We start from the raw sequence: 23,717 nt of genomic DNA, 5'->3' as shown, positions 1-23,717 counted from the left end.
GGGGCAACGTTGTATACTTCTGCACAACGTAACTGAATCTGTCAAGGTTTTATGTGCAAACAGGTCTCTGAGCAAGTGAAATGGTTTTGATCAAAATCTAAAATAATTTGGGGGGTGTAGACATAAAAGGGAGCCAGAGTAACAGGGGTTGTGAACACAGAGAGGAAGAACGGGCAGGCTTCGAATGGGGACAGAGAGTGTCGCCCCCAGTCGCAGCCTGGGGGGCTACATTTCTGAAGGGAGCATCTCTTGCCCCTAACTGACGACTCCTGCAGAGTGACGCGTGCTGGGACCAGGGTGCACGGGCACCTCGAATAAGTGGGCCAGGGACCTGGGCCTGGGCCCCTGGGACTGGCAGGCCCGCCCGCACCCCCGCGCCTAGCGCTCTGCACGGAAGCAGCCGCCCCCACGCAGCAGGCAGAGGCCTGGGGGCCAGGAGCGCGCGGGGAGGCTCCGGGACTGAGGCGGCGCCACCGCCTCCCGCCTGCTGCTGGAGCGCGGGCAGCCGCGGCGACATCTTGTTCAGGAGGAAAGCGCGCGGGAGAGCGAGGCGCGCTTTAGCTGCTGCGCCACGCGCACCTCGGGCCTGGGCGCAGACTATCGGCCTGGCGTGGCGGGAAGGAGGTAAGGCAGCCCCGCGGGACCGCACGCCTAGCTCAGGGGGCGTCTTGGGAGACCCCAGGACCACCCGATCACGGGCCCCGCCGCTCCCCTGCCTCGCTCCTCCTCCCGCTCAGCACCCGTCTCCCGCGTTCCCCTCGCCCCAGCCCGCAGCCTCCCTGCCTTCCGCCTTCTAGGCAGCCCTCCTCGGCGTCGCGCCCCTCGACCCCAGCAGCCCCGGTCCCCGCCTCTGCTCTTGGTCCGGGCAGCCGAGTGAGGCCGCCCCCGCCCCGCCCCCGCCGGGACCCGCCCCCGCCCCGCCCCCGCCGGGACCCGCCCCCTGCTCCCGTCCGGGCGGGGCTCCGGGTTTAAACGTCGCGGCGGGCAGGGCCGGCGGAGGGGCGGGGCGGCCTCTGTGTCGTGTACCGGGTCCCGTAGGCTGCGGGCAGCGCGGAGCGGCTGGCGCTTGAGACGGCGGACGGCACCATGTCCCCGGGGAGCGGGGTAAAGAGCGAGTACATGAAGCGCTACCAGGAGCCGCGCTGGGACGAGTACGGGCCGTGCTACCGCGAGCTGCTGCACTACCGCCTGGGCCGCCGGCTGCTGGAGCAGGCGCACGCGCCCTGGCTCTGGGACGACTGGGGCCCGGCCGGCTCCTCGGAGGACTCGGCATCGTCAGAGTCGTCGGGCGCCGGGGGCCCAGCATCCCGGTGCGCCCCGCCCTCGCCCCCGCCGCCGGTAGAGCCGGCTGCCCAGGAGGAAGGGGAACGGCGGGCGCGCGGGGCCCCGGAGGAGCAGGGCGCGGAGGCCGGGGACGCGGAGGCCGAGGACGCGGAGGACGCGGCTCTGCCAGGTACTGGGCCTGGAGGGGAACGCGAGGGGCTTGCGCGCAGGGACCGTTTGCTCGAAGGTCTGAGCAGCTGATCTCTATTTCTTGCGCCGCTTAGAGTGGGCTCTTCCTTTTTTTTTTTTTCCGGTTGACAGAATCCGTCTCTCCTGACAAAATAAGGAAGGTGGCAGCCTTTGCTACCCTTTATTTGCTTAATTAGGTGGCTTTCGATCGAGCCAGCGGTGAACTCAATTCAAGCGCCGCTGGCTGAGTCCGGGGTCTTTCCTTGTGGGCCTCTGCGGCTTGGCGAACCACTGAGTCCCATCTGCTTATTTCTAAGCGCCCATTTTTGATCAGAGGAGCCCCAGCTTTCATCGCATTCTGAAAGGTGACCCAAAAGGTTAAGAACCACAGGGCTAAGCTTTCTGTCTGATGAATGGGGCCGTTGTTTTTCGTATTAACTCCCCCACCTCGCTGCGCTGTCCCTAAAGAATATTTTGCATTTGTTTACATGGAGTGTTGTATAACTTGGCTGTGAGAGCATCTTTGTAAGTGCTAGGTCCTCTCCCCTTCCGTCCCACCCCATCCTCCCTCGCCCCTCTAGATCCGAAAGCGCCGGTGGCGCTGCGCGTATTTTCAGCCATGGCTCTTCACCTTCTTTCCTGCCCAGAGAGTTGTAGACTGGGGACTGTCAGCATGTGAGGCTGGTGCCGAGGACCAGTTGAACGCCTCAGTACAGCCTGGAGTAACCAATGGTTCCTTCCTGCTCCTCTTACGTTGGCCAGGCACCACCAGATCACTGGATTTTAAAAAGGCTTGAGTGAGGAAAACATGGAAAATGTATTGGGAGCCTGTTAGACATTCAATCACTGATCTAGGAGTATGTATGTTGTCATTTAATGTTCAAACCGGTCCCAAAAGAGACCCTGTTTTAATCTGTGTGTGTGTGTGTGTGTTTTCATTTGAGACGGAGTCTCGCTCTGTAGCCCAGGCTGGAGTGCAGTGGCGCGATCTCAGCTCACTGCAACCTCTGCCTCCCGGGTTCAAGCGATTCTCCTGCCTCAGCCTCCGGAGTAGCTGGGATTACACGCATGCACCACGACGCTCGGCTAATTTTTGGGTTTTTGGTGGAGACGGGGTTTCACCATGTTGGTCAGGCTGATCTCAAACTCCTGACCTAGTGATGCGCCCGCCTCGGCCTCCCGAAGTGTTGAGATTACAGGAGTGAGTTACCATGCTCGGCCCTAATCTCAGTTTTATAGATGAAGAAACGAAAGCTCAGGATCATTGACTTTATTCACTTATGTGTTTATTTTTGTTTACCCGATTGCAAGCCAATCAGACTCTTCCTGGCTTCTCTGTGAGAGGCTGAGGAGGAGATGAAATTTCGGCTGTGAGCCGAGTTGCTTTGCTCTTGGTTTTACCATCTTCAGCTATTTTGAGCACATCATCGGAGGCAGGGCTGCCTCCTGCCATCATCATGTTACTTGTGAATTCCCACAAATCCTGATGCTTCAGTGATCACTGCTAGAAATGCAAATAACAGAAGGTGGAGGGGGTAGGGAACATGCCTTCCAGATTATTCCTGTGGATGCTGATCTGCTAGCTAAATTGAGATGTACTTTATCAGGCTAAATGGCTTTTCTCTCCCCCATCTTTTATTGTTTGTGATGGAGCTGTCAAATATTTATATGCAATGTAAATACAATTTTTAGGCAGCATTGTGCTATGGATGGTGCCTGTGTTTACCAGCTCGGGTAAGCTCTGAGTTCATGATTCTTTTGTTTTCCTTAGAGAGAGCGTCCTCTCAGTTATTTCTTCCCTGCTAACATTTCTGGTTTAGGCATCAGGAAGAAGAAAGGATGTTTTCTGCTTTCAGGACTCACAATCGCAGTATCTTTTGTTTTGCTCCCACCTGTAAGAGGCCCTCTTGACTCCTGTGTTGCTTGCACAAGATTAAATATCCTGGTTTTTAAGTGGATGGTTTTAAATACTAGTGCAATGAGCACTCTTTTGAGTTTCTATGAAATATAAAAGTTCTTACTTTCCCTGAAGCCACAGATGCATATAGAATCACGTAGTTCCATCTGACTTACTACAAAAGCATATCAGCCTCCTGCCACACATAACACCCTGGTTTTTCCTTTGCTATTTATTTCTGTACCTCCAAGTAATGTGGCTTTTATTGATATTTGATTGCTTTTTTTTTTTTTTTCAGTTTTTAACATTATCTATTGACTTTAGTTCTTTTTTACTGCTCTCCTCACCCACACAGACACGACCCATCTCCACACCTGCTCAGTATAGTCGTCATAGAGTTTGTTGGATTCATAATCAGTATCTACCATATTGTGCCCATGGAAAAAGTTACTCAAAGCTGACCCATACTGTTTCCCATGATTCCCTTTTTTCTTTCACAATATAACCAACACATCAGGTTCTCTATCACTCTTGTCATCTAAAGTCACTCCTCCCAGGGCCCCTGACCTACTTCTATCCGGGCTGGCTGCTGCTCCTGTGGCCTGCTGCCTGGTTGGCATCTTGGGAGGGCCCTTGGCCACCCTCCTAGGACCTTTCTTGGCTTCTCTCTTGGGTTTGAGTCTCTGTCGTGTGGCTCTCATGTCATTTTCTTTCTTGGTTTACCCCTTCTTGGTGGAGCACATCTTCTAGTAGATTCCCGAGAAAGGATGGTTCAGAGGTTAGTTTTCTTTGAATGCCAAGAGGTAGCTTTATTCTACCCTTACAGTTTGGTGAGTGTGGCTGGGCATGGAATCGTAGGTTGGAAAGGTTGTCTGGAGGCATTCCTCCTTATGTGTTGTGTTGAATGCCAAGAGGTAGCTTTATTCTACCCTTACAGTTTGGTGAGTGTGGCTGGGCATGGAATCGTAGGTTGGAAAGGTTGTCTGGAGGCACTCCTCCTTATGTGTTGTGACTGCTGCTGTTACAGCCTGCATCGCTATGATTCTTGATCTTGATCTTTCATAGGTAACGTGGCCCCCTCAGGAAGCTTTCAGGGTCTTTCAGATCCTATTTTTCTTTTAAATTTAAGAGCTCTTGAATTGTTTTCCGGGCTGCCATTTATTCCTTTCCTTCCCTCACTCCTTTCCTTCCCTTTTTTATTTCTTTTTAAAACACAGTGTCTGGTTCCTGATTCATGCATATAGGGTTTTATCTTACTGAGGATATATATTAGAAGTTTTTGTTTGTTTTCTTCTCTTCCTGTGTTTCTGCAGCAGGCTTTCACCCCTGCCTCTTTGTTTCTTTTTGCTGGCAATTCTCTATTTCATGTTAGGCGCTTTTTTGAAATGTCTAATGATCCTTGGTTTTTTATTCCTATTTAAGGAATGGATACTAAAAAGCTGTTAGGAAATTCTGTGTGTGTATATGTGTGTGTGTGTGTGTGTGTGTGTGTGTGTGTGTGTGTATGTGAGAGATTATTTTCCTCCCATAGCCAATATGCTGTGAAGAGTGGTCTAGACTGTCTCCCATTCCTTACTTCATAGTCACGTTTTCTTTTTAGGTTAGATTTTATTTTTAGCAAAGTTTACATATGCAGTAATTTTAAAAATTTCACTTAAAATGAAAAAAATATGATCTTGCCCCATTTCCCACATATGTCCCTTGCTGCTTTCAACTCAATTTCACTTTCCTTTCAGCATTGGCCACCCTCTTTTCATTTAAACTCATCTGTTGGCTTTTTTGATTGTGAACATTATTTACTGACTTCCCATTATGAACATTATTTACTGACTTCCCATTACGGGAGATGAAGATTTAGCTCAGGATCTTAGCTCTGCCTTCCCTATTCTACCCCCAGACACATACCAGCACCCATCTTGTCTTCACCAGATCCCCACAATATTAACTATATGATTGCTTTGTTTAATCTCTATTCTGTGTTTGAATTATAACTGTGTAAATATTTGCAGGTGAGCCATGTAATATATTCTGATTACATTTTGTTTTTGTTAAAATTTATGGTTTTCCTGAAATTAATAGTTTCACTTTTTTATTGCTCATTTCGGTTTTGTTTTTTGCTCCTACTCCAGTAATAGGATTATTTAAAAATAAGCTACCTATCACTGCCTATCACTGTTTCTTATTTCTTATTTGTTGTAGCTATCACTGATGCCTGAAATTGTCTGATAGTGCTGTGAAACTTGCCATATGTCAGATATATTAGGTGTTCTATTCATCTGATTTTACCTTTTTCCCTTGGAGACTTTTTTTTTTTTTTGAGCCCTTGATCTTCTTGTTCCAGTCTAGATTTTATACTGTCCAGCCCTGGCACAGCTGCTGAACTGGGCTTTCTTTACCATTTCCCTCCTTTGTGTGATCCCCTGTCTTGCACATCTCAAGTCTTCCTTTTGCTTGGCCTATTCCTTCCTTTTGATGGAACACATCCTCTGTAGATCCTCCTGTAAAATATTGCGTGGGAATTAGAAATTTTGTAACCATGCATATCTGAAAATGCCTTTATTAAATCCAGGATTGACATTTTGGCAAGGTAGATAAATCTAGATTGGAAACCTCAGCATTTGAGGCGTTATGATAACACTGAATCCTAGCTTCTGGTCATAGTGTTGAGAAGTACCATGCCATTCTGACGCCTGCTTTGTGTGTGTGACCCCACTACGTTTGTTTTTGTTGTTTTGTTGGAAACTTTTAGGAGATTCTTTTTGTCCTTTTTATTTTATCTTTTTATCTTTTTAGGAGATGTTCTGAAATTTTGTGATGTGCCTGTGTGTGTCTTTTTTTCATTCATTTGGCTGGCCCTTTTCATTCTGGAAGCTTCTTTCAGTTCAGTGATATTTCCTATTTTCTTGTTTAAAAATAATTTTCTGTGCTCCATATGCTTTATTTTCTCTTTCTATAATTATCCTTAGTTGGATGGTGTACCTCCTGGATCAGTCTTCTAACATTTTTACTTAAAAATGTTTCTACATTGGAATTTGGAATTTTTGGTTCTATTTTCTGGGAGAACCCTTCAATTTTATCTCCCAACATTTCTATTGAAATTTTTAATTCTCACCTTAGCTTTAAATTCCCAAGAGATCATCTATTTTTGGTCCCTAATGTTCTTTACATTAAAAAAAAAAATAGCATTCTGTTTTCAGATTTCTTTTAACTTACAAAGAAGAAAAAATAAATAAATAAAAGAAAAGGCCAGAAATATCTTTTGAAAGCTGTCTTCCATTCCCTGCCTTGCCTTTTTCTGCATAATTTTGGTCTCTTCCTTACTAATAGAGGATGTGCTCAGATGTTTGCTCTTAGCCTATCTGCTCATATTTAAGAGTAGGGCCTGAAAGAACTCTTGTGGAGCTCTGTGCATGGGGGATGCCTGTTTTCTGTAATTGCATGAGGACCCAGCTGTTCCTCTGGGGACTCCAAACATGTATACCTGCCAGCGTCTCTTGAGTGAGCTGCCCAGACAGTGCATCTGCAGTCTCCTGTCTCATGGGGAATAAGCCTGGCACCAGCATCCTGGGAACAGAGGCAGAGGAAGGTGCCGAGGAGGGGTTTCCTTTACCATGAGGCCTTTCACCTAATTCTATTTTCAGGAAGCTGTTTCCCTTGGCTTCTGCTGTCCCTAGGGTCATCTGAAGTCCAAGCCTCCCCTGCTTCTGCCACTTGAGACTGAAATCCACAGGCCTTCTGGGTAGGAGAGGAGCGACTACCTGGCACATGAGTTAGGGGAAAGAATATAGAAGTGTCAATTGCTGTGTAACAAAATTACCTTGAAAATTAGTAGCTTAAAATTAGTAAAAACAGTTGTTCCTAGGTATCTGTGAGAGATTGCATCCAAAATACCCCCACAGATACCAAAATCCGTGGATATTCGAGTTCCTATATAAAATGGTGTAGTATTTGCATATAACCTGTGCACATCCCCCGAATACTTTAAATCATCTCTAGATAACTTAGAATACCTAATACAATTAAATACTATGTAGTTTTTCTACTGTATTTTTAATTTGTATTACTTTTTATTGTTGTATTATTTTTTGTTTATTTTTCTCAAATATTTTCAATTCATGGTTGAGTGAGTCTGCAGATGCAGAACCCCCGGATACGGAGGCCCCCGGCCTGCTGTCCTTTGCTGCTGCTCTGGTTTCCTGGGCTGGAAGTTGGCCCTGGGCAGTGAGATACCTTGTCTGCAGCCTGTACTGGAAGACTCCAGGCTGGAGGGACCCGGCTGGGCTGTTGCTGGGACCCTCACATGCATGACCTCTTCCTGTGCCTGGCCTTCGTCAGAACACACTGGCTGGCCTATAAGGACAGCATCCGGAGACAGACCCAGGTGGATGCTGCGTTGCTTGTTCTCTTTTATCCTCAGGAGCTTTGCAGGCCCTTTCTCACCCCATTCTACCCTCGCTGGGGAAGTTATTACTTGGTGCAATTATTTTCACACCACCCTATTATAAAAGTCTGCCCAGGTTCAAGGGGAGGACCCATGGATCCCAACTCTCAACAGAGCACATCCATATTATAGTGAGAAGAGCACGAGGGCTGCGGTGCTGATTGATACTGAACTTTTGGAAAAGAGAATCCACTTCACTAGCTTTCTGAGGAAGCTGGCACCTTGTACAACTGTTTCATTTTTTTTTTTTTTTCTTTTGAGACAGGGTCTCAGTCTGTTGCCTAGGCTGGAGTGCAATGGCATGATCTAAGCTCACTGCAGCACTGACCTCCTGGGTTCAAGTAATCCTCCAGCCTCAGCCTCCTGAGTAGCTGGGACCACAGGTGTGCGTCACTATACCTGGCTATTTTTTTATTTTTAATTTTTAGTAGAGATGAGGCCTTGCTATGTTGCCTAGCTGGTCTTAAACTCCTGAGCTCAAGCAGTCCTCCGGCCTTGGCCTCCCAAAGTGCTGGGATGATAGATGTGAGCCACCACACCTGGCTCATGTGATTCTTTCTAGGGCTCAGCTTCTGTCCTGGAGGCCTTTCCCCTCTGGCAGTTAGGATTCATCCTACTCAGTTCTGTGAGGCCATTTTTACCTCTTCACCTGCTTTTCTTTTCCTCCAAATTTTATTGATGCCTTTTGCCTGATGTCATCACCTCCCTTGCTGTCTGTCCTTGTGGCTTTATACCTTTTTTCCTTCACTTTAGTAGGATTTGGAGAGGAAGAGACTCTAAGCTTTAAGGAACTCTAAGGCACAGGTTTTCAGTGCAGATTTAACCTGAACCCTCCAATTTGCTCTATTTGTTTAACTGATTTTTATTTTTACTTTTTTCTCTGTTTCTTGATCAGACTTGCCAGAGGTTTGTGAATTTGTTTAGTTTTTCCCCACACTAAGGATTTGTGGATTCTCTTTATTGTATATTTTCATTCATTTATTATTCTTTTTTCCTTAGTTTAATTTTTCTAACTTTTTGACATGGATGCTTATCATTGATTTTTTTGCCCCCTTTCTTTTTTGATATGTTCATGTCAGGTTATAAATTTCCCTCTGATAACTGTTTTAGCTACATCACATATGTTTTGCCATATAACATTTTTATTCTAACTCATTTTCAAATTTTCATTATGATTTTTAAAAATAGTCACAAAAATTCATAAAATTTAACATTTATATATAGTATTCACATAAAGAAACATTTATTTTTTAAAGGAAACATATATTCCAGCCTGGTCAACATGGCAAAAGCCCATCTCTACTAAAAATACAAAAATTAGGTGGGTGTGGTGGCGCGTGCCTGTAATCCCAGCTGTTTGGGTGACTGAGGCACAAGAATCACCTGAAGCTAGGAGGTGGAGGTCGCAGTGAGCTGAGATCACACCATTGCACTGCAGCCTGGGTGACAGAGTGAGACTGTCTCAAAACAAACAAACAAACAAACAGACAAACAAAAACACCTAATGCAAACGTTATGCTCAATGAGGAAACTAGAAACATTCCCAATAATATCAGAATTAAGAAAGGAATGTCCTCTATTACCACTACGTGAAATTTTGAAAAATGGTGCTGAAATACACATAATACATATTATGATTTTAACCATTTCATTATTTATTTGTTAATTATTATTATTGGAGATGGAATCTTACTCTGTCACCCAGGCTGGGGTGCAGTGGCACGATCTTGGCTCACTGCAACCTCTGCCTCCCAGATTCAAGTGATCCTCCCACCTCAGCCTCCTGAGTAGCTGGGCCCACTGGCATGTGCCATCACACCTGGCTAATTTTTTGTATTTTTAGTAGAGACAGGGTTTTCCCATGTTGTCCAGGCTGGTCTTGAACTCCTGAGTTGAGGCGATGTACCCACCTCAGCCTCCTAAAGTGCTGGGATCACAGGCGTGAGCCATGTGCCTGGCATTATTTATTTTTGAGACAGGGTCTTGCCCTGTCATCCAGGCTCAAGTGCAGTGGCACAGTCATCACTCACTGCAGCCTCAACCTCCTGGGCTCAAGAATCCTCCCATCTCAGCCTCCCAAGTAGCTTCTACTGCAGCTACATGCCACCATACATGGCTAATTAAGAAAAAAAAAAAATGGGGGGGTGTGGAGCTGGCACTGGGCATAGTGGTTTATGCCTATAATCCCAACACTTTAGGAGGCTGAGGTGGGCAGATCACTTGAGCCCAGGAGTTCAAGACCAGCCTGGGATATGTGATGGAACCCTGTCTCTTCCAAAAAATACAAAATTAGTCAGGTGTGATGGTGTGCACCTGTAGTCCCAGCTAGTTGGGAGGCTGAAGTAGGAGGATTGCTTAACTCTGGGAGGAAGAGGTTGCAGTGAGCCAAGATCATGCTACTGCACTCCAGCCTGGGCAACAGAGTGAGAACCTGTATGAAAAAAAAAAATTTTTTTTTTTTTTTTTTGGTAGAGACAGGATTTTTCTATGCTGGCCAGGCTGGTGTTAAACTCCTGGGCTCAAGTGATCCTCCTGCCTCAGCCTTCCAAATGCTGGGATTACAGGCATGAGCCACTGTGCCTGGCCTTCTTTAACTGATTTAAAGTGTACAGTTTGGCCGGGCGCAGTGGCTCACGTGTGTAATCCCAGCACTTTGGGAGGCTTTGGGAAGCCAAGGTGGGTGGATCACTTGAGGTCAGGAGTTCGAGACCAGCCTGGCCAACATGGTAAAACCCCGTCTCCACTAAAAAATACAAAAAATTAGCCAGGTGTGGTGGCGGGCGCCTGTAGTCCCAGCTACTGGGGAGTCTGAGGCAGGAGACTTGCTTGAACCCAGGAAGTAGAGGTTGCAGTGAGCTGAGATCGCGCCTCCGCACTCCAGCCTGGGCGACAGAGTGAGACTCCCTTTCTAAATAAATAAATAAATAAAGTGTACAGCTCGGTGGCATTAAGTACCTTCACATTTTTGTGCAACCCTGTTTTCACTTTGACCTATAGATTATTTAGAAATGTTTTTAAATTTCAAAACTGGGAGGGATTTTTTGAAGTTTTTTTGGTTGTATCTAGTTTAATTACATTGTGGTTAGAGAACACATTCTACATCATTTCAATTTTGTAAATATCTTAAGATTTCTTTATGGCCTTGGATATGCAGATTCTTATAAATGTTCCATATATGATTGATAAACATTTATATTCTGCAGTTGTTGGGTTCAGTGTTCTATATATATCCATTAGGTCAAGTTTATTAATTCTGTTTAAATACATTTGGAAAATCAGATGTTCAGTATAGCCCTCTCTGTGATGATGCGGGTGTTCTTCATTTGTGCTGTCTACCAGGGTAGCCACTAGCCACATGTGGGTATTGAGCACTTGAACGATAACTAGTGTAACTGAGGAACTGAATCTTTAATTTTATTTACTTTTAATTAATTAATTACAATTTATATTTACTAACCACATCTGGTTCATGGCTATTGTATTGGACCGCCCAGTTCTAAATTGAGACTGAATTTATTTTTATTTGAATGATCTGCCAATTACTGAGAGGGGCATTATAATCTTCTACCATAACTGGTGGATAATGCTGTTTTTGTTTGAAGAAGTCTTTATTTTAAACTATTTTTTCAAAAAGGATTTTAGAAAGGTATACTTACTGTTTGGAAAAAACTCTCAAACTCTTTTCTCTGTTGTCACACAACCACCATCAACACAGACTTCTGTGACCCCAAAATATGTGGGACTGTTTCCCCACCAGCAAGCAAGCAATCAGTTCCAACACTGTCTGCCTGGAGATAGCGTCAGGTCCCACAGGTTGAAGGCTCAGTCTGACAGACTGCCCCCTCCTTCCCACCAGTCGAAAGTCCAGGCTTTGGGAACTTCTGACCGACCATCTTCAAACTGGGGTTCCCATGATCCCCGTTTAGGTTTAATTTGCTGGAGTGGCTCACAGAACTCAGGGAAACAATGTTTGCTGGTTTATTATAAGGGATATTAGAGGCCAGGCACGGTGGCTCACGCCTGTAATCCCAGCACTTTGGGAGGCTGAGGCAGGTGGATCACTTGAAGTCAGGAGTTCGAGACCAGCCTGGTGAACATGATGAAACCCCGTCTCTACTAAAAATACAAAAATTAGCTGGACATTGTGGCACACACCTGTAATCTCAGCTGTTTGGGAGGCTGAGGCGAGAGAATTGCTTGAGCCCAGCACACACCTGTAATCCCAGCTATTTGGGAGGCGGAGGTTGCCGTGAACTGAGATTGCAACATTGCATTCCAGCCTGGGCAACAGAGCAAGATTCTGTCTCTTATAATAATAATAATAATAATAATAATATAATAATAAGATATTAGAAAGGACACAGATGAAGAGATGAATGGGGTGAGATATGGGGAAAGGGGTGAGAAGCTTCCATACTCTCTCGCCAGCCTCCAGGAACCTCCCGAGCTCAGCTACAATTGGAAGGTTGAAAGATTAGAGTCCTGCCTAGGGGCAGGGCAAAGGAGAGCAGGAGAGATTTGGTTTCTGGGGGCCTGCCCCTGAGGTTTAACACACCCAACATTATAACAAAAGGCTGGAACAAGGGCTATGGGAGTTAGGAGCCACGAACTATGGACAAAAACGAATCACATAGAGACACACACACGGATATAATAATACCACACTTATATACACTTCTCCTGTGCCAGCCACTATTTCAAGAGCTTTACAAAAGAGTTTTATAAATATTAATGTTACGGTGATGAGTTTTCCCTTTTCTCTTCTGTATTTTCCATCTTTTCTCTCCTCCTGTTGCAGATAATTCTTGTGTCTTTTTCTATAAGCACAGCTATTTTGTAGTCTGAATAAGACTCCTTGGATTTCAGGCCTCTTGCTTCTCCAGGTCCCCCTTGTTGCCTACCCTCCTGTGTGCCTGGTTATCTTTACAACACACTGGTCTTTGTGTTGGAAAAGGTATTTTGAGGAATAATTTGAGGCCTAAGGGTTTCCTGAGAAGATTTTTTAGTTTCTTGTGCTGGGTACCCATAGACATCGTTAACCTGGGGCCACTTTTGAATTTCATTTAGCTTTTCCATGTCATCCTTAGTGGGGAGGGTGTGTCCAGTGGCCTCCCAGAACCAGGATGGGTAGGCTCCACTCTGTTCAGTCCTCAGCCAGCTGGGGTCTGGTTGGAAAGCCTGGACTTGCCCACACCTCCCCTCTGGCACCAATGACCACCGAGCTGCCATGGCAACGTCTCTTCATCTTCATCGTACCAATCTCTCTGTAATTTTTGGACTGTTAATTGTGCTTTCTTTTTCTGAAACTCTTTGCCCAGCCTCTTTCCTGGTTATTATTTTTTTACTCTCTTGCTACCCTTCCTCTGCCCTCGTCTCGGGTTCTCCTTTCTTTGCCTGCACATTAAATAACGGCGTCCCCGGGCCTGTTTGTGCCTCCTGTCTTCTGGCTCTGCGTTTCTTCTGGGTGACGTGGTCCACACCCAGAGCCGTGGCTTTCATCTCATGCTATTGTCTCTCCTGAGCTCCAGTTGAAGGTCTGGCCACTGGGACCAGGAGTGTCTTCCAAGGTGACAAGCGCCCTTTCCTGATCCTTTGGGGAGCTTATGCCAGAGGACAGCATGACCATCCACTCAGAACACCTCCAGGAGCCACAGAACCCAGCACCACATGGTCCTTCCTGGTGTCCTCATGGTGTCTGTCTATCCACCTGTCAGTCTGATGCAGTGTTGCTGGGCTGTCTGCTTTGGAGGGGCCTTATTTTTTTTTTTTTTTTGAGATGGAGTTTTGCTCTTGTTGCCCAGGCTAAAGTGCAATGGTGCGATCTTGGCTCACTGCAACCTCTGCCTCCTGGGTTCAAGCGATTCTCCTGCCTCTTGCTTCTCCAGGTCCCCCTCCTAGTCTCCCGAGTAGCTGGGATCATAGGTGTGTGCCACCACGCCCGGCTAATTTTTGTACTTTTAGTAGTGATGGGGCTTCACCATGTTGGTCAGGCTGGTCTCGAACTCCAGACCTCAGGTGATCCACCAGCGTTGGCCTCCCAAAGTGCTGGAATTACAGGCTTGAGCCACCGTGCTTGGCTGGAGGGGCCTTGTTGAAAAAAAGCATCCTGGCACCACCTCCCAGCTGGTCTCATCAGTGTGTTTTTCTAACTGGCCTCTCTGCCCCTATTTCTGATCTCACCCATCCTCCATGTGTGGAGCTAGGGGCCTCATTCCTAAAATACAAATAGGACCATGTCATTTTGCAGCTTAAAGTCCTCCTGTGATGATTCTTCATCTCCAGAATAAAATAAAAATGCCAGAGTTTGGCATGGAAAGCCTTTATTTTCCCCACGCTATCTGCTCCAGGCCTTCATCCATCGACTCTACGTACTTGCCATTTTGAACTACTTATAATTCCCTCTTTTCTCTTCTCTCCATGCCATTGAAGAAGCCACTGCCTCTTTCTGGAATTCTCTTTCCTGTTTTCTGCCCGGCTAGCCCCAGATTGCCCTTTCAGCAAAATCCTTATTGCCTTCTATGGGCAGGCTTCTGTGGGAGATCTGGGCTAGACACGCCTGGAACAGGAGGAAGAGAGGAGAAGTGAATCATTGAAGTTGACCTGGGTGGCTGCTCTTCTCTCAGAGTCTCTCAGTATCACTGTGCCACTGTACAGTTCTTGCTTGCACTTCCCCACTTCTCTTTCCCTTTCATCTTGGTCCTGATGATCTCTTCTTTCCTTTTCTTCTTAAACACCAGGGAAGAGGAGAGGAGAGTGTGTATGGACACATCACTCAGATAAACGTTTGAACAGTGAATGGATATCGTCTCATGATGAAATGGAAGGCTGGTGTCCTGCCTCATCCCCAGCAACTCCAGTGCTGGGTTTAGAGAGATGATGCACACCAGTGCAGAACATTACACCCAGATTCAGACATGAAGTGTCTGTTCCTTCAAATGTTTAGTAATAAATGCAATGGTTTGCTAGAGTCAGGGTTATCCCTGAAGGTAGACATGGCAGATGACCTCTAAAGGTTTCTTACAAGTATGTGCCAATTTGCATGCACTGGCCATGCAGGGCTTCCTTCAACTTTAAAGGGAAGTAGAAATAGCCAAGAGAAGAGTCACAACTAAAAGTAATGGCAAAATTCTGTCCTACAGAGGACAGATTGTATTAGATCTTATACAGATTGTAATAGCAGTCTATAAAATAAATCATCACTGATGGCTGGGTGCGGTGGCTCAGGCCTGTAATCCCAGTGCTTTGGGAGGCTGAGGCAGGAGGATTGTTTGAGGCCAGGAGTTTAAGACCAGCCTGATCAACACAGTGAGACCCCATCTCTACAAAAAAAAAAAAATTGTTTTAATTACCCGGGCCTGGTGGCACACACCCAGGAGGCTGAGGTGGGAGGATCACTTGACCCCAGGACGTTGAGGCTGCAGTGAGCAGCCTGGGCGACAGAGCAAGACCCTGTCTCTGAAAAAGGAAGCAAAAAAAAAAAAAAAAAAAATAGTATCATAACCAACAGCAAAACTCTGGAGCACCTGAAACAAAGCGTCTCCTGTGGCCTAAACAACTGGGGCACCTCGGAGCCCTAGACTCATCAGGAACTCTTACTTCAGCGGAGCTATAGGCGGAAGGAAACAGGCTCACAAAGGGTTTATACCGAATTGCATTGATTTCATAAAAAAGAAAGGCTTGGCCGGGCGCGGTGGCTCAAGCCTGTAATCCCAGCACTTTGGAAGGCGGAGATGGGTGGATCATGAGGTCAGAGGATCGAGACCATCCTGGCTAACACTGTGAAACCCCATCTCTACTAAAAGTACAAAAAAAATCAGCTGGGCGTGGTGGTGGGCACCTGTAGTCCCATCTACTCGGGAGGTTGAGGCAGGAGAATGGCGTGAACCCGGGAGGCGGAGCTTGCAGTGAGCCGAGATGGCGCCACTGCACTCCAGCCTGGACGACAGAGTGAGACTCTGTCTCAAAAGAAAAAAAACCTTACAAAATAATAAATGGGAAAATCATAAAAGGTAATTCAGGGGAACAGGTATTTTTTGGAGTACATCCTTGCTATCTGAGGTTCCCCTTAGGTGGGGCAGCCACATTTACCACCGGGGGTTCTCCAGAATTTAGGGCTGCGGTACAGACCCGGGCCTGATTCATGGAGTCATTTCCACTGCAAGCGTTGGGGAAACTCCCTTAAAACTGGGGCCGTCTTTTTTTTTTTTTTTTTTTTTTTTTTTTTGAGACGGAGCCTCGCTGTGTCGCCCAGGCTGGAGTGCAGTGGCGCGATCTCGGCTGACTGCAAGCTCCGCCTCCCGGGTTCACGCCATTCTCCCGCCTCAGCCTCCGAGTAACTGGGACTACAGGTGCCCGCCACCACGCCCGGCTAGTTTTTTGTATTTTTAGTAGAGACGGGGTTACACCATGTTAGCTAGGATGGTCTTGATCTCCTAACCTCGTGATCCACCCACCTCGGCCTCCCAAAGTGCTGGGATTACAGGCTTGAACCACCGCGCCCGGACTTTTTTTTTTTTTTTTTTTTTTTGAGACAGAGTCTCGCTCTGTCGCCAAGCTGGAGTGCAGTGGCGCAATCTCGGCTCACTGCAGCCTCCACCTCCCAGGTTCAAGCGATTCCCCGCCCCAGCCTCCCGAGTAGCTGGGACTACAGGCATGCGCCACTATGCCCGGCTAATTTTTTTTTTTTTGTATTTTAGTAGAGACAGGGTTTCACCATGTTGGCCAGGATGGTCTCGATCTCCTGACCTTGTGATCTGCTCTCCTCGGCCTCCCAAAGTACTGGGATTACAGGTGTGAGCCACCACGCCCGGCTGGGGCCCTCATTTTTAACTCTCCCCACGGGGAATGCCTGGCTGCGCACGTAGGCGGTAACGATGGAAACCACTGCTTGTTGGGTGGAGGGGGGCTTTCCAGTGAAGGAGGCGGCTCTCAGGTGGAGCACGGAAGGATTAAGGAGCATTTTCGGGTGGAGTAACTCAAACATCTACTTTCTGCAGCTGCTGGAGAATGACCACAAATCCAGATCTTTCCCTGAAGGAAAGCAAAATTGAGATGATTGGATTTATTTTGGGGGATTGTGGAGAAAGCCCTTAGGGCGTGGTGCTGTCTAGCTTTTAACATTCCAGGTGCTAAATCTCAGAATCGGAGTGGCAGTGGTTGCTTTTGAATAGGCTTGGTTCAATCTTGGTATATTTGTTGTTGATTTTAAAATGAGATAAATGGTTTGAAAATTATGCTAACTTGTTCCCGAGTTTCTGCTTTAAGTGGATCGTATGAGTTGAGCCATAAGTGAAAATGTTACTGACTTAATTAAGCATTATGATTTTTCAACCTAAATATTTTAAGTAATTACATATAAATCTGATTTCAAAGTATTTTCATCTCATTTCTCTCTCTTCAAAAGCACTGCCAGGGAAAGATGTAGAAGATAAACCTGAACAACAAACCAGAACAAGAGAAACTGACAAATCACCCACCAGTACTGAGCCTCGACAGCAACCAAGTGCCTTATTTGCTAGAGGAAACAGGAAAGCGGTCAAAAGTCCCCAAAGATCATCGAGTAAAATGAAAGAAAACAAGCATCCATTTGCTCTTTATGGCTGGGGAGAAAAACAGACGGATACAGGAAGCCAGAAGACTCACAACGTCTGCGCGTCCGCTCCTGTGCACGAGGTGCGCTCTGGGCCCTTGTGGTTCTGTGTTCCCTTTGAGAGTGGCGAGCTGGGCCATGCGCCTGTCATCTGGCATCACGTCCTTTGGTCACTCAGTGCTTTGGGCCCATGGGAAATCTTAGGGGATAGCGTGGTGGGTTGGGGAACTCCCGAACGGAACTTCTGATTAACCAAAGGAGGATTCTGTATGTTGGTGGCCTGGAGAGCGAGGGGTTTTGGCTGGGAGTTACCCAGAAGGGTTTAGTGACACCAAGCCAGGCAAAGATGTAGATGGAGTTGGGGTTCGCAAGTTCCTGCGGGGCCGGGAGGTCAGGAGGAGCAGCACAGCCAAGGCTGGTAATGGCCCATCTGGATTTGCCACTGGTCTCTTGAGCCATTTTAGTTTCCTTCAGCTTCGATAACCTGGCACTTCTTTGACTCCTTTATCTTTGGTTTGTCTGATTGATTGCTTGGCATCTGCCATAGACTCCCTTGTGCTCTTCTGATTAAATTCAAATGGCTGCATGTCCCCTGTTCATCTGTAACAAATGCATTTTACTCTCAGGAGCTTTAGTCCTCCCCTTACTTAGCCTTAGCTTGTCTCCCTGTGTCAAGACCCGGAAACATTTCAAATGAGAGGACCTTCATGGGTGTAGTCACAAAACATGTATGTTAGCATTAATACTGTTAGGATAGCCTAAAGCAAAGGATGCGTTTAAGGAAGCAGAAAGGGAAACTGCAAACTGCTTGAGTTCTGGATAAATAGCATAATGAAAATTTCACTGAACCCCAGCAGATGGTGTTATTTGGAGTGATATTTGAGACAACAAAGCTGCTGTTTAACAAAAGATCTCTGACAAGTCCACGGGATTAATTTTAACAGGATTTATCTGTAGTATAAGACATCTTAGGTGGTAAAATCCCTTGAGATGTCTTTGGTATACTGATGTTAAACATTTAAAGTTCTTTTATTTTCCCTGCTTTTTATGAGCTGTTTATAAGTCTTCGATGAAATACTTATGCTTAATGCTAAGCAGTTCGGACAGCTCTCCAGAGCCAACTCTAGAAGTACATGCAAATTGGTTGCTTACCATTTCTAACATTTAATTTGCTGTTGCTTAGTTTCATTATCCCTGATATGAATCAAGTGAGAATAGCATGAAGTGAGAATGGCTCTTCTATGTAAAGCCATTTATGTAAAGAAGAACTACATAGAGAGGCAGGGCTTGACTCTGCCCTGCTGCAGGTGACCTGACAGTAGCCAGCTTCATTGCAACCTTTGTTGAACATTAGTATAATAGCCCGTTAAGTTCCTATCCTTTTATTTTGAACTCTCTTTAGATTCATGAATCAGCATTACGAGCCAAGAACAGAAGACAGGTGGAGAAAAGGAAACTAGTTGCTCAAAGACAGCGTGCTCACTCTGTGGATGTGGAGAAGAACAGAAAGGTGAAGGCTTCCTCCTCAGAGAACCCGTGGATGACAGAATACATGAGGTGCTATTCGGCAAGAGCTTAAAGAAACACTTGCGTGGACAGCCTCTTTTAAAAAGTGTAAATGACTGAAAGGAAAAACAACACAAAAACCATCAAAAGAAACTGGACACAGGTTTAAGAAACCAACTGATTATGCAAGGTTTTTTTTAGGGAATTTGTAAAAGATTGTTTTATTTTGATGAATATTGGTCACCTACCTCGGCAGTAGGGCAGACAGTTGAAGCCATAGAAATTTGGTTATTTATGAAGATAATTCCCTAAATCTTTGATATTCTTATAAGGGTTTTGTTTTAAAGCATCTTAATCTTTTAAGATACTGACACCAAATGCCTTTAAATGGCGACAGATGCTTACACTTCAGTATTCTTTTCATAAGTTTAGGTAGAGCCTATTTTCATCTTGTTCTAAATAACTTTCCAGATTCCATAGCTATAAGATCATTCCATCCTACAGCATAAGACTCGTTTTCCTTATGTGCCGTTTTGTTTGTGAAAGAGTATCAAGTGAAAAATGAGTGTCAGCACTACTGTTGATTCCATGTATAATGAAACTAGAACTTTGCTAGTTCCTGAAAAATTTTAACTTATTTGTATTTCAGTTCAGCAGCATCTTTGTGTAGACTGTGATATTTAAGAATTATCTGGGCTGGGCGAGGGTCTCTTTTTCAGTGATCATCTAGGCAGTTATTATTTAATAGTTTAATAGCTCAAATACATTCCAATAGACAAAGTGCACACAACACAATATGTGTGTAGAGTAGTAGTAAGTTTCTTTTGAGTAGTCAAAGACTCACTTTTTTATTGCAAGTTTTTTTTTTTTGTTTTTTTTTTTAGAACACATACTGTGGATTCAGTCCTTTGTCACACTTGACCTTTTGGCATACACCCACTGTGGACTTTTGCCTCTTCTGTAATGGCTGGCAATGACATTTCGAACTTACAATCCGGAATTGCATTTGGTACACTGGCATTGCTTGTTCCACTGGGATGGGGACCAGTGTTAAGATGCCTGTTAGAGAGACTGCCCACCTCTACTTTCTCTACTTTTTCTTTACAGCACTTAACAATAACAAAGTCTTGATGATGTACGATGTACAGTATTCAGACTTTAGGTTGAAATACATTACTCTTTGATTCCTAGCCAGTAGATCTTATCTACACTTCAATGGGAGAGAATGGTGGTGTGTGGGTAGGCAGAAATTTATGTAAATAGTGCTCCTTCTCTTTAGTGTGTTTGCTTTGGGGGTAGAAAATGGTTTTAACAAACACTGGTTTCCATCCAATGAATGACGTCTTCTCCATCCTGTGGAGACAAGAATCTGCTAGAAGGACGTGTGCTAAGTTTCTTATAAGAGATAAGAAAGGTGCTTTGCCTGTGCCAGCTTGGCACCGAAGATGTGTGAGTGGACGTGAGGCTGAGCATTACCTTGGTATTTTTCTCTGGGTCTTTGGAAGACCATAGTCAATTTTTAGAACAGATTGCTTTCATTCCCCATAAAATCTTCACACATGATCATAACTATTTAAGCTTTGAAAACACATACTGAAGTATTGTGAGCTTAAAAAACCTTTTAAACTATTTGCGTAGTTTTGAGGTGAATTTGTTTCCTTAGAGATCTTTCCTAATCATTGAGATGCATATTTCAAAAGAGGAAATTTTACGTGTTGTCCAAAACAGCCTTGCTAGTAACTGGTGAATTTTGGTATTAAATATTATTAAAGTCTTTAAACGACACAGGTACCTAAAGATCACCTTAATGTGGCAATTTGTGATGGTGTAGCTAGCTGATTGTGAAAACTGTTCCTTTAAAGTCGCTTCTTGCATGTTCGGTGTCAGCCATCCAGCTCAGGCTTGTGTTGCAGCTGACAATCTAGGAAAGACGGCCTTAGAGAGTGGTTCAGACCCCACACTGACGGACTGCCTTAGAAACCCAACTTTCTCTAGACTTTGAACAGCCAGACCTTTCTCTTGTTTAGAAAACAAAATTGTATTTAATATACTTACTACTTAAAACTCCAGACAGAGATAAAACATAGAAGGCAATTATGGGCAAATTTTTCCCTCTTTTTAAGTGGAAGACAAATGAACGGGATTTTTTAAAGTACTTTTAAAGTGCATGAATAGTGAATAAATCAGTATGAGTTGTAAGCCTTCATCTTACGTCCAAGTCCTTAGTTGGCTAGGGCTTCTTTTCTTTCTTTCTTAAAGAGTGGCAATTACCTTTTGAACCTGTGCAGATTTTATAGTTGTTACAATTTGATGATCCTACTTTTTTCTTTTTATTCTAGAAATGAATGTGGTTGTAATCATGTTCCTAATTCTTGGGACAACCTGCAAGACAGTGAGATAGTTTAAAAACTACCTTTCATGTTGAAAAAGCCTGAAACCGAGAATCCAATGATATTTAAAAATAAATGCTACATAAAACTCTTTTCAAATTTTTGATTTTAAGTTCTTAATTAAAACAATTTGTCATAAATATGCTTTTTGTTTTTATGTTACCAATTTTAATATAAGATAAAAGTAATAGAATATTGAAGCAATATTGTCTAGCACTCTGCTGGACATTAAGTCTGCGGGTAAGAAATGAATGGAATCGATTCTTTGTCTTTTAACTGCCCTTATTTAGGAGCTGTTAAAATACTTGGCACCTCTGGTTATATATATGTTCTCCCCCCTAAAATTTCTAAGCACATGATTCATTTTAAAAAATGAATAGATGTATAATAGGCTATAGGTGATCTTGCATATTATGTAGGAGGCACATATTTATACCATTTCATATGTAGTATCTTTGTCATTGTGTTCCATCAAAGAACACAATTGCTAGCAACTTGAAGGGTATTATACTTAGGTCACTTGAACTCAGCTGACTAAATTGTAAGAAAGAGAGCATGCAACATGGCTGTTATTGGAAGCCATAACTTCCAGAAGAGACTTCTGCACAATTTGTAAGTTAAGAAAAATCTGTAGGGTCTTCCACTATCCTTTTTTAGGTTGATAATGCTGTACTGGGCACAGATTTTGTAATTTATGTTACAAAGTCTGTTGTATGTTATGGTACGGTCGCCTCTCAGTATCCATGGGGCATTGGTTCCAGGCCTCCCTTAGGATGCCAAACTCCACGGATACTCAAGCCCCTTCTATAAAATGGTGTAGAATTTGCATATAACCTAGACACATCCTCCTGTATACTTTAAATCATCTCTAGATTACTTAAAATACCTAATACAATGTAAATGCTATGTAAATAGTTGTTATACTGTATTGTTTAGGGAATAATGACAAGGGAAAAAAAGCCTGTACATGTTCAGCACAAATGAAACCATCCTTTTTTCCCTCAAATATTTTCAGTTTGTATTTGGTTGAATCCATGGATGCAGAACTCACGGATACAGAGGGTCAACTGTACTTTCTTTAAAGTGTTCAAAAGTATTACCAGCAAAGAGGAGGGGGAGCAAAGCATATATCAGAATTAAAACAATTTTTCTTGTTGACTGCTTTGGTAAAAAACAGTTTGATGCATAGTTTTACATTTCACTGGACTAGATAAAAAAATGGTGCTAATATTTATGTAGCTTGATGCTGTAGTTGCTTTGGTATCAAACTTAATACCTGATCCATATAAGGTCCTTACTATATAATTTTGTGATCAGTTAAATGATATTTTAAAGAGTGATCTTCAAAATATGACCTGGTCATTTCACAATGTTTGCATTTGAAATGAATTTTTGTACTACAGGGTGGATATGGAGTTATTCAGTGCAAGTGTGTGCTTAATACCAAACCCTATGCAAGGAGTTATGTCTAGATTTTTGGTCCACATTTGCCTCCTTCAAGCCTACTAGTGTGAGATGGAAACAAGTCGATTGCTCTTTTAATATTATTTCCATTTTGAAATTCTGGACACTTGAATGAAGACAGTAAAGGCCTCATTTTGGATTTCTCTTATAATAACAAAACTTTATTTAGGGAAGGTTTCCCTGTGCTATTGTAAGTTTGTTTTGAGCACTGCATTCACTTTAAAAATCTGGAGGAACAAAGGCTGGGCACATATAATCACAAAGCCCAGGTCACACAGTAATTCGGGGTTGTATTTTCTAAGAACTATGTATTGTTTTTAGCTTATAGTTAATATTGTATTTACTTGGAAAAATGTGAATAAAGTTAATTAACATTACAGGCTGAGACTCTTTTGTGAGAAGTAATTCTGCTTAGCACATACATGACTTGAAGAGAATGTATGATCATATTGACTCCTAAATGGATTTTTCAGTAGATAAATGTTTAATAAGATACATTAGTTGTGTCTATGAAAAGATAGTGTATATACACTTTGAGTTGAGCTATAATTTTTCCCAGTCTTTTCCATCACATCTTATTGTTTTGAAAGTTACAAAAGTAATAGTGCATGGTTAAAATAACTCAAAAAGAAGTATAGACTTGACTGGGTGTGGTGACTCATGCCTGTAATCCCGCACTTTGGGAGGCTGAAGCAGGCAGATCACTTGAGGTCAGGAGTTCGTGACCAGCCTGGCCAACGTGGTGAAACCCTGTCTTTACTAAAAATACAAAAATTAGCCAGGCGTGATGGCATGTGCCTGTAATCCCAGCTACTCAGGAGGCTGAGGCAGAAGAATCGCTTTAACCCAGGAGGCAGAGGTTGCAGTGAGCCGAGATCTTGCCATTGCACTCCAGCCTGGGCGACAGAGCAAAACTCCGCCTCAAAAAAAAAAAAAAAAAAAAAAAAAAAAGTATAGAGTTAAAAGTGAAAGTTGAAA

The 23,717-nt window shown here is 44.2% G+C and overlaps 1 protein-coding gene across 2 annotated transcripts; it reads left to right on the top strand.

The window, feature by feature from the left end:
* The first annotated feature begins 511 nt into the window (after positions 1–511).
* Positions 512–23,123, top strand: CCSAP (centriole, cilia and spindle associated protein). Of its 2 annotated transcripts, XM_030936128.1 has the most exons (4): positions 512–624; positions 1,039–1,453; positions 17,194–17,462; positions 18,782–23,123. In XM_030936128.1, exons 2-4 carry the CDS (start codon positions 1,087–1,089, stop codon positions 18,956–18,958), a joined length of 813 nt encoding a protein of 270 aa, XP_030791988.1. In that variant the 5' UTR covers positions 512–624; positions 1,039–1,086; the 3' UTR covers positions 18,959–23,123. The 2 variants fall into 2 exon arrangements, with proteins under 2 accessions (XP_030791988.1, XP_030791989.1); XM_030936129.1 differs by lacking the exon at positions 512–624 and having other exon boundaries at positions 996–1,453.
* The last annotated feature ends 594 nt before the right edge of the window (positions 23,124–23,717 follow it).

The sequence above is a fragment of the Rhinopithecus roxellana genome, chromosome 8 (genome assembly GCF_007565055.1).
Source record: "Rhinopithecus roxellana isolate Shanxi Qingling chromosome 8, ASM756505v1, whole genome shotgun sequence".
Lineage (NCBI taxonomy): Eukaryota > Metazoa > Chordata > Mammalia > Primates > Cercopithecidae > Rhinopithecus > Rhinopithecus roxellana.
Note: the sequence above shows the minus strand (reverse complement) of the source record. Positions and strands in the feature narration are given on the sequence as shown.